General features: G+C 46.1%; 1 protein-coding gene across 1 annotated transcript in view; it reads left to right on the top strand.

The window, feature by feature from the left end:
• Positions 1-11546, top strand: part of SUSD1 (sushi domain containing 1) — a 122968-nt gene that overhangs the window by 90529 nt on the left and 20893 nt on the right. The window contains exon 12 of the mRNA XM_078061296.1: positions 1144-1360. Within this exon, the coding sequence (XP_077917422.1) occupies positions 1144-1360 (217 nt within the window). The remainder of the gene's footprint in view (positions 1-1143; positions 1361-11546) is intronic.

Here is an 11546-nt window from a genome sequence, read left to right as displayed (position 1 = left end):
AAACCTAAAAATCTACTTATGTAGCTGTTATTATCAATGGCAGATTTATAGTAAGAATTGCAAGAAAAAGCAAGGAAATGGGCACTTCTACTACGTATTTGAAGAGAGAGACCTTGGGGACTGCTGAGTAAGCCATGCGAGTTACTTTGTGCACATAGCCTGATGCAGAGCTCATGTCCACACAGTATCCGTGGAAGGAACCCATGGCTTTTGCCTGTGTGTGTCTCTTCAGTCCAGTGTCTCTGACCAGGGTCTGGACGTGTCTAGAGAGTCGGGGAACTTCGAAGCTATTGTGGTTGTGAGTAAGAAAGGTAAAGACCATGGGATGAGCTGCTACTAGAAGAAATTAAGTGGGCAGAGAAGTGTGTCTCTTGGGCCAGGTGCTGGGATGTTACAGGAAAGTGTGGAGAATGTCAGAAGGGGGCAGGCACATCTATGTGGATAATATGCATTTTAACTTTTAAAAAAATATGCATTGCTTTATATGAAGCATTAAATGCTGCTTCATCTATAAATAGCTCCTATTTTGATTCAGTTTGGTTCCACATTAAACTGTCGAAAGTTGCTCTGTGATCCTGAAGACACTGTGGCTTGCCTAGATCCAGGGTCGTCCAGTTAAACTTCAAGTGTTGTAAAATGAATAGCAAGATTGGAAGGTGTATGGCCGTCACATTGCAAATACTGTGTTCACAAAATAAAAAATGCATTGTTAAAAAAAAAAAAAAAGAAGAAGAAGAAGGGGGCAGGCCGAGGAGAAAAGCCCTGCTGAGCTTTAACCAGGCCAGCTAGGAGTATCCTCACTCAGGTCCTGCTTTGGGGAAGCCTTAGTTCAGATTCCTCATTTTCTTTGTAGGAAATGTTCTGTGGCCTTACTCCCGCCCACAGACGTTTCAGTGTTGTGCGTCGTAGATGTGAGAACAAGAACGAGAACATTGTTAGCACTGGGACTTCGGCCTTTTGTACATTTTGATTTAAAAATATTTTTATTGTACTGATATATTGTAACGACGGTGCTTGGGGTAGGACGACTCTAAGATTTGCTTACTGTTCTGTTTCACTTTTTGAAGGAACTTTAGAGTCGAGGGCAAGATGGCTCGTGAGAAGGGGGAAGTATCCAGGCATTTGGAGCCTTCCTCAAGCTAGCCGTTTCACTTAGTGAACTTTTCTGTTTCAGTTCCACATTCGGGCCAGAGATGGTATCAGAAGGAATTTGCCCAGGAGATGATCTTTAATATCACTGCCAGGAGCCAGGCTCCTGAGATGTGCTTGGACCTGCGTCCGGGTACCAACTACAGCGTCAGCGTCCACGCTCTGTCTTCTCAGCTTCCCGTGGTCCTCTCCCTGACAACCCAGATTACAGGTAAGTCTTGAATGGCAGCAGCTGAAGGAATGAGGTCACCACAGAGCTGTAGGTGGGCCCAGATGAAGGGGAACGCCACTGCTTCCTGAAGAGCGAGAGGGTGCAAGGGTCCTGTGGTTGTGACTGTCATGTTTTCTTTCTTAGAAAGATAGTCGAGACAAAATAGTAACACGAATTAAAGCCATGAGTGCTGGGTACATTCCTTCGGGGTATTTGGAATATTTAACATATTTCATACCTAAAAGGCTCTCATTACTGTTTCTCAGGTACGTGTGATTGTCATGTTGTCACAAGTGCCTCAAGAGTCGGTTATTCTCAGGGAAAAGTGATGGGCAGTCCCACTTTGGCCCCCTAGCAAATTCATTTTCCAGTCATTTTCTCTTGTCTTCTCAAATCTGGGATGCTCCCCCCTCCTCCCCCTCCCCCACTCTGAGCTAATACTCAGAGTATTAGCTTCTTGTTTCTGACTTCACTGAGCAATTAGAAGTAATCAGGTGAGGACTTGCCTCTCCCAAGTCTCCCCTTGCTACCCACCCGCATGCAGAACCATGTATTCTGTCTTCTCTCCTGTCTCCACTCCTCAGGCGACCGCCACCCTCAGGTGCGTTGGACCCCATCCTTTCCTGCCTAATCATCATGTCCCCCCAACAGAGAAATAGTTCCAACACTGCATGAGCATGTCGTAGTATCTCCTTTTTTAAAATTAAAATGAGGAAACAAGAAACACATTTCCTTTGATCCCATATTCCCTCCAGCTACTTCTTTCAGCATCCCCTTTACAGTAAAACTCCTTAAAAGAAGTGTCTGTTATGTAGGCTCTGCGTCCTTATTTCCTGTTCTCCCTTTAACTGGTTCCAATCCGAAGGCAGTTGTCCTGTCCACACTGCTTTACTGGAAGTGTCTTCATCTTACAAAATCCACTGGGCAGTTTTGTTTGTATCTGATTCCCCACCCCCCTCCACAGCAGCTGACATCCCCTCCTTCTTGAAACACCGTTTCGCTTGGCTTTTGGGTCCTCCTGCCTTGCTGGCTCCTCCTCCTCAGTCTTCCTTGCTGGCTCTGTCCTCTTTTATAGATGTCCTCTCTGCCTGCTTCTGTTCCTTTTTCATTATCCACCCCTTCTGCCGATACCAGTCTCCTGACTATAAATATTGCCTGTATGCTGAGGATTCCCAAATATGTATCCTAGTCCCAGACTCTCCCCTGAGCTCCACACTCATATATCCAGTCATCTTTTAAACATCTCTTAATCATCTCTTGCATGCCCAATAGACAAGTCCAAGAGGATTTTGATTTCTCAACTCTTCTGTCACCTCCAAAGCCATTTTCCACCCAGGCTTCTCTGTCTTGGGTATTGGCATTCCTATTCACTCGTTGCTCAGGCCAAAGAGATTCTATGCCCCTCCTCCTCCCCCCCCCACCCCGACTTCTAATCTGTCAACAAGCCCCATTGGCTTCTTTCTAAAATATATTCTGTATCCAACTACTTCTCCCCACCTTCCTCTTCCCTACAAAGCAGCCTTATCCAAGCCAGCCACCTCTCGTTTGGACTCCTGCGGTAGCTTTCTTACTGGTCTTTCTGCTTTCGTGGGTGCCTGTCAATCTCCCGCCCGCCCCCCCCCCCAAGTTACGGTGAAGACCATAACTTTAAAAAGATCACTCAAGCGTCAGAGTGATTTTTTTAAAAATGCGTAGGAGAACATGTCATCCCCAGCTGAAAACTGTCCAGGGAGTTTGTATTAGCGTTAGAATAGAACCCAGCTTCCTGACCCCCACCTTCCTCACTGACTTCATCTCCTCTACTCTCCCCCTTTCTCACTAAGCATCTGCTGCCTCCCTGCCCTCCTCAGACGGGTCAAACCTGTTCGTGCATCCAGGCCTTTCCGTCTACTGTTTGCTCTTCCTGGGGCACTCTGTGCACGTGGCTTCTTTGTAATCATCCGGGTCTCTGCTCAAATGTCATTACCTTAGAGGAGCTCTCCCTCCCGTCCTTGCACAAATAATCTCCATCTCCACCCCATCCCTCTCTAGCCATGTGTGCTGGGTGAATTTCATCACAGAACTTGTTGTCAGAACTTGCAGCATTTTTTTTTTTTTCAAAGATTTTATTTATTTATTTGAGAGAGAGAGAATGAGAGACAGAGAGCACAAGAGGGGGGAGCGGGAGAGGGAGAAGCAGACTCCCTGCCGAGCAGGGAGCCCGATGCGGGACTCAATCCCAGGACTCCAGGATCATGACCTGAGCCGAAGGCAGACGCTTAACCAACTGAGCCACCCAGGCGCCCAGAACTTGCAGCATTTTTTAATGTACTTGTTTATTTTCTTTCTCCCCTCCTAAAATAGCTCCTCAAAGGCAGAGACGTAAAGACGGTGGTGCCACATAGCACAAGCCTCGAGGGGCCCCCGGGTGTCATTGGTGTTGAGGGGGTGCCTGGTTAGTGAAGAAAGACTTTCAGACGAAAGGACTTCGCCACCTTTTGGGCTGGAAAGAGAAGTAATGTTCGATTGGGCATTCCTTCCTGGGGTGACTTCTTCAAATGAAAAGCTGTTTAGTTTCCTGCTCTTTGGTCCTTGTTGTGTTTTGGATGGTTTGCATTGCTGATTCAAATTAGTATATCGTGTTTTTTGAGTTGGGGAGGAGAGTTTCTTCCTGAGGAGACACTTACTTCTACCTTGTTTTGTAGCCTCAATAGAGCCCCAGTAGCTCAAGCGCCCTGTGCTCATGGCCACCAGGGGACACTGTGGAGCTGTTTAAATCCATTGAGACCCTTAGCTAAGCTCGGAGACGATGGCTGCATGTTTTCCAGCTCTACCCTACTGTAAAGAACTTGAAATTTTATTTATTTATTTTTTTAAAAGATTTTATTTATTTATTTATTTGACAGAGACACAGCGAGAGAGGGAACACAAGCAGGGGGACTGGGGGAGGGAGAAGCAGGCTTCCCGCCGAGCAGGGAGCCCGACGGGGCTCGATCCCAGGACCCTGAGGTCATGACCTGAGCTGAAGGCAGACGCTTAACGACTGAGCCACCCAGGCGCCCAAAGAATTTGAAATTTTTAAAAAAGTGTGTGAAAATTAAAGTTGTTACGATCTTCTAAAGGGGTAAAAACCAACCAAACAAACAAAAAGCCACCCAAGCCCTCTTTTTCATAAAAGGGGAGAAAAGAGAGCCTTTCATGTTGATATGAAGAGGGGTATGCCTGATTGCCTAAGATGTGGCTTTGTTTCAGTAAAATCATGAACTTTTGAATTTTACCAGAAATGTGAGGCAAGGGATTTGGGTCTGGAAAACGCAGCAGCTGATTTCCCAGAAGAAAAGTGAGTGGAATTTCCCTCCCGCATGTCTTACATTAAACTAAATCTTACTGATGGGAACAGGATGAAGACAAGTGCTTTAAATATGTTGCTGACCTCAGAGGAGGGCGCAAGTTCTAGGCATGTTGAAGGACAGAGGCAAGTGTCCCAGTGAGAACGGGAGAGCGAGGGTGAGACCAGATCCTCTCGCGGAGTCTCTGCCTAGGGGCTGACAAGCTTCCTCAGGTAGAGCCCAGTGAGCTGAATTCTTCAGAAGAGCTCCACCATTTATACTCCCTTCAGGACAGGGTGAAGAGCAAACTTCCATCCTCCGTGTGGATCCAGAGTCAGAAGGGCTTTCACACGTCGGCTATGCTATTTTTTAGCCAAGTCAGAAAGCTGTCAGCAAAACTATCTTCCCGTAGGGAGCGAGAGAAAGCCAGGGAGGGGAAAGTGGGGGGAGAGAGAGAGACACACACACAGCAAATGTGCACGGAAATGTCCAGCTAAACCACTGGTGCATCCAACACTGTGAACATTTGAGGTTGACTATTTATTATAGAATCAAGAATGCCGGGGGTGCCTGGGTGGCTCAGTCGGTTAAGCGACTTCCTTCGGCTCAGGTCATGATCCTGGAGTCCCAGGATCGAGTCCCGCATCGGGCTCCCTGCTCGGCAGGGAGTCTGCTTCTCCCTCTGACCCTCCCCCCTCTCATGTACTCGCTCTCTCTCATTCTCTCTCTCTCAAATAAATAAATAAAATCTTTAAAAAAAAAAAAAAAAGAATGCCGGGGGCGCCTGGTGGCTCAGTCAGTTAAGCGTCTGCCTTTGGCTCAGGTCATGATCCAGGGTCCTGGGATTGAGCCCCACATCGTGCTCCCTGCTCAGTGGGGAACCTGCTTCTCCCTCTACCTCTGCCCCTCTGCTTGTGCTCTCTCTTTCAAATAAATAAATAAAATTAAAAAAAAAAAGAAGAATGCTGGAGGAGAAGAGGGAAGAAAAAATGTCAAGGAAACCATTCCTTCCCAAGTTTGCCTTCAGTACCAAGCCTGGCAACTTATATGGGGAATTTCCCATCTCTGCCTGCATTCATGAGAAGAAAAAGAGAATGTACTTTTTCAGATGTTCAGCAAAGCAGTTGAAAACACACATGTGTGTCCCAAGCATTATCAGACTGCCCCCTTCATGGAGGGTAGGTCCAGTGGAGGGAGCTTCAATTCTGCCTGCAGAACTAGGAGCCACAGCCCCTGCCTCCTCTCCGTGACTATTGGGTGCCCCCAGGAAGGACTGTGCGGGACCAAGTCTGCTGAGTTCTTCTGCAGGAGGAGTTCTTCCGTGGTTGGCGACCCACAGACCATCCAAAGCTGGTGCACCCCTGTGTCCTCTGAGAACCCTATCTCCTTAGGCTGTTCTAGGGTACCACATGTATTCCTGCTGGGCCCCCTGGTTCCCAGGGGCTGAAGCTGCAGGAGAGGTCGGGAGAGGGACTGGCCTTCACCCCGCTGTTTCCCTCTTGTCCGGACTCTCTCAAAATCTTTCATGGACACAAGTGTTTTGACATCTGGATATCTAATGTTAGATCAAGCCAGACGGGAGCGCACATGCCCTTCCATACCTCCGTGGGCCATCGATTGCTCTCATCCCCAGCAATCTCCCAACTACTTTCTAGCTGCAAATCCAACCCCAAACCCCCAAGTGAATGGCTACGTGGGGATGGATATCTCCCAGCTCCCCTCCCTGAAAGCATCCATATGCAGGTCTAGGGCCCGTGGAGACATAGATGATACGCCACAGAGGAAAATAGGCTGCATACTGTTATTTTCTTATATTAGCGTTAGCTTTTACAAAATATGAATGGGAACATTTTTTTACATCATAAGCCTAAAAACCAGAGTTTCTGTGTGTGATAGAAGTGTGGGAAGGGCATACTGTGACATAACAATTTAATCCAGCAAATATTTATTGACTTGTTATGCACAAAGACCTGTGCTAAGTGCTGAAGAGGGGATTAAAGGTGAAAAGAAGATTGTTCTTTCTCCCTGGAAGGCTAAGTCTCATAACTTCATCGATAGGGGAGATGAGGCCAGCCATGTGATAGCTGATGACTTACGGTATAGCTACCATTTTTTCTATTGCTGTCAATTCCAACTGATCATGTCATCAGCATGTGGCATGGTCTATCTGGGGAGGTGCCAAGGATTAGGAGAGAACCATCACAGTGTCTTTATGTGTATTTATTTGTGTGGGTTAATTCCTTGCATTTACTTGAAGTTTATAGTATAAAGTTGGGACCTTTGTTAGTTTTGGTGCGGATATAATTTTCTATTTTTGGTTCTCTTTGTTCATTTTGGTATGTTTTGGAGGACTTTAACACATTTTCACTTATATTACCTCCTTTCTCTTATTGATTTTGATAGTTTGCCTACATGAATGATATTAATATTTTGTTATACATATTATAATCCCCCATACTATTTACTGTTTAGTTTTCTTGTCAATATTCTTTTTAACATTTAAACATTTTAAGTTTTCATGTAATCAATTCTATTGATGCTTTTTTAGTTTCTGCCTCCGGTCATGCCAAGAAAAGCCTTCTCTGCCCTGAAATTAGATCAGTTCTTTTTTTTTTTTTTTTTAAAGATTTTATTTATTTATTTGACAGAGAGAGACACAGCAAGAGAGGTAACACAAGCAGGGGGAATGGGAGAGGGAGAAGCAGGCTTCCCGCTGAGCAGTGAGCCCGATGCGGGGCTCGATCCCAGGACTCTGGGACCATGACCTGAGCCGAAGGCAGACGCTTAACGACTGAGCCACCCAGGCGCCCCAGATCAATTCTTACTCTTTAGTATTTTCTAATGCTGCTGCTGCTGCTTTGTTAGCCCTGCACCCAGTGTGGGGTTTGAAGTCACGACCCCAAGATCAAGAGTCACACACTCTACCGACTGAGCCAGCCAGGTGGCCCTCTAATGCTTCTTGACAGTTTGCTTTTCACCTTTAAACTTAGACCCACTTGGAATGCATCTTGATACATGGTATAAAGCTAAATTTACATGGTAATTTTTTTCCCTAAATGATAAGCCAGTTTCCCGCCACGTTTGGAAAGACTGTCCATGTCATACACTATATTCTCATTTATTTGTTCGGGTCTCTTTCTAGACTGTCTAGCTTCTTCCATTGCTTTGCCTGTCCTATGCCTGCACCTCACTATTTCAATTATTGTAATTTTATACTATATATAATGTTTTGTAGGGCACGTTCTCTTTCATTGCTTTTCTCCTTACTCTGCAAGGTTTTCTCACGTGGTAGCCCCTCTATTTTCCTTTGTCGTTTGCTTCAAGTAGAGGATGGATATTGTCGACACCTAGGAATGGTAATGAGGTTCTCCCTTCCGGGTCCTCCCCCAGCTCTGCAGCTCAGACGAGACCTGATTCTGGACTTGGGTCTGATCTGGTTTAAATCAGTAATGAGGCTCATGGAAAGGAGAGAACACATCTGCCCAGGACACCAGTTTGGGGGATGGGGAACAGCACCCTGGAAACATGGCTGGAAATTAAGGTTATTTAACCTTGAAATGTAGCTAAGAACGAGGCTGATGAAGTTCAGGCTTTGACATTAGAGAGAAAAAGTCGCCTGTTTAAAAGCCAAGGTGGGGAAGGTCTCAGAGCAGAAAGCAGTCTGGAAGTCACATGGTGATGGGATCAGCTGGATGGCAGAAAGCAGCAACAAGGGGGGGAGTGGTTCCTGCTCCCTCCGTGGGCCCGCCTTCTGCAAGCCCAGTGAGCACTTTGTTCTGCTTTGACTGAGGGTGATGAGAAAAGGGCGGGGAGGGGCCTTAAAAGGTTAGCCAAGAGATTAGAAGAACTAGAATTATTAATCTCAGAGAAGAGCAAACAATTTAAAAGAGCCCGAGGAGGCTTCTCACACACAGAGTGAACAGTTAATCTCCCTCGGGGCTGAAAACAGGAAGTGTGTGATAAAAACCACTTACTCTAGGGGCGCCTGGGTGGCTCAGTTGGTTCAGCGACTGCCTTCGGCTCAGGTCATGATCCTGGAGTCCCTGGATCGAGTCCCGCATCAGGCTCCCTGCTCAGCAGGGAGTCTGCTTCTTCCTCTGACCCTCTTCCCTCTCGTGCTCTCATTCTCTCTCAAATAAAGAAATAAAATCTAAAAAAACAAAAACAAAAACAAAAAAAACCACTTACTCTACAGTGACACCAAAACATCACAAATGGAAGGGCATTTCCATGTTCCCATGAAGGGCTGAGGGCAGAACTTCTCAAACTAGAAGGGGCACATTCCCCTGGGGGACCTGGTCGGGGTTTTTCAAACCTCAGCCCCCTCTCCCCTTCACCCCTGCAGGAAGCTAGCGGCTGTCTTCCTCAGGGGTGTCAGATCCAGAATCTCTTGGAAACGAGGTAGACCTTCAACACCTTTTGTGAGACCTCGGCTGTAAGCAGGGGCCATTTCAGGCCACCTCTGAGGGTCTCCGGCAATCCCACAGGCTTACGGAAATCAGAATTTATGTGACCATATCTGGGTGACTTTGGAAGAAATTCTAGACTTGGCAGTGTTTGATACAAGTTATTGGGGGCTCTCAGTGGCCCGAGTGTCTCTTCCATCTGCCCCCTCTTCTCCATTCTCAGTCCATCACTTGCTTCAGACCTCAGGCACTGCATACCTAGAGTCTTGGACATCCTGTACTTTTGTTCTTTTTCAGTTCATCCTCCAACCAGCTGTCTAAATTGCACTTCTAAAATCCACATCTGCTAAAACTCTGTAAATGACTTCTTGTTTCCAGGACCCCCAATCCAACCTATCCCCACACCTTCCCCTTGGTTGCGTGCCTGTCCCAGGCCGGGACTCCACCTTTCAGCTCCCCTGAACTCCCACAGGAGGTAGGGCTGCGGTTCTGCCTCTGCCCGCTCTCCTACCGCCTGTCCCTGGGTACATGCATTTCTGCATTCAGTGGTCTCTCCACCCCCTGCCCTTGGTCAGGTGTTCTTCCTCTGCATGCCAACAGTGCCCCGTGTATGACTTTATCATAGCTCTAAGTGCCATGTGTTTACGAAACTGTCTCCACTGTGAGACTTCGAACTCCTGGAAAGCAGAAACTGTGTCTTCCATGGCTGTTTCTCCCAGCCTCCCAGGGTGCATGGTGTCTAAAGGTGGTTAACAAATGGGTTGGTAGGTGGTGTATGATTAACATATTCGATAGAGCCTTTTTATGGAAGAATAATTGACGTACAAATTGTATTAGCTTTAGGTATATGACATGATAATTTGATATTTATATACATTATGAAATGGTCACCACGATAACTCCAGTTACCATCTGTCACCATGCAGAGTTCTTAGAATATTATTGGCTGTATTCCCTATGCTGTACATTACATCCCCATGTCTTACTTATTTTTTAACTGTAAGATTTTAACTCTTAATCTCTTTCTTTTATTTTGTCCACCCCTAACCCCCTACCCTCTGGCAACCATCATATTTGATAGTGCTTTAAAAAACTATCTAGGGATGCCTGCGTGGCTCAGTCGGTTAAGCGTCTGCCTTCGGCTCAGGTCGTGACTGAGGCCCACATCAGGCTCCTTGCTCAGCGGGGAGCCTGCTTCTTCCTCTGCCTGCCACTCCCCTTGCTTGTGCACTCTCACTAACAAATAAAATCTTTTTTAAAAATTAAAAAAAATTAAAAACTAGGCAATTGGGGCGCCTGGGTGGCTCAGTTGGTTAAGTGTCTGACTCTTGATTTTGGCTCAAGGTCATGATCTCAGGGTCGTGAGATCAAGCCCTGCGTTGGGGTCTGCACTGGGCGTGGAGCCTGCTTAAGATTCTCTCTTCCTCTCCCTCTGTCCCTCCCCCACCAAAAAACCCCACAAACTATATAGGAAGGTATAAGTTTTTATTTATTATAATTTGGATTGGGAATTTCTACCCCAAGTCTATTTTCTTATTTATTTTATTTTTTTAAAGATTTTTATTTATTTATTTGAGAGAGAGAGAGAGAATGAGTGGAGGGAGAGGGAGAGGGACAAGCAGACTCCCCACTGAGCAGAGAGCCAGATGCGGGGCTCGATCCCAGTCTTCTGGGATCATGACATGAGCTGAAGACAGACGCCTAACCAATTGAGCCCCCCAGGTGCCCACCAAGGTTATTTTCTAATTGGGTAAATAAAGTCTTGAGTGTTTATCTTGGCCTCCTAGTCCTTAATTTCACTGTAACAGATTTTAAGGCCAGGGTTGGGGGGGGCACTCATGTTTTTTTATTTTTTATTTTTTTAATTTAATTTAAATTCAACAAACATACAGTGTATTATTAGTTTCAGAGGTAGAGCTCAGTGATTCATCCGTCTTATATACTACCTGGGGGAGGCACTCATATTTTATTCTTTGTCTTTTTCTCTTCCTTTCTCCCTCTATGAATTTCATTCACTTGATAGCAATGTTGAGAAGATTATATGGGATGAGGCCTGTGCAGGACGCAGCTAGTGCATTTGGTTAGTGCCCAGTGCATCTGAGCTGAGGTACCCACAAGGCAGAATGGTGCAATCATACTATGAACGTAACTACCAGTTAGATACTAGAACGCTGGGGTCAGCCAATATAGTCCCCTCCCAGTAGGAGGTCTATTTGGGATATCTGGTTGCTGGGGAGAACAAAATGAGGACAGAATGCTCTGTGACTGGAAAGGATGTAGAAGTCAGGAATGCTGGCCTTCCCCACCAAATAGGAACCTGTCCAGCAAGTTAACTGTCAGGCCCGCTGTGTGTACCCTCTGTCAGCACTGGGGCGTCACTTAAAAAAAAATTTTTTTTTTATTGTGGATTTAAAATATACAACATAAAATGTACCATTTTAACCATTTTCTGGCACAAAATTTATTGGCATT

The sequence above is a fragment of the Halichoerus grypus genome, chromosome 14, assembly GCF_964656455.1.
Source record: "Halichoerus grypus chromosome 14, mHalGry1.hap1.1, whole genome shotgun sequence".
Lineage (NCBI taxonomy): Eukaryota > Metazoa > Chordata > Mammalia > Carnivora > Phocidae > Halichoerus > Halichoerus grypus.
Note: the sequence above shows the minus strand (reverse complement) of the source record. Positions and strands in the feature narration are given on the sequence as shown.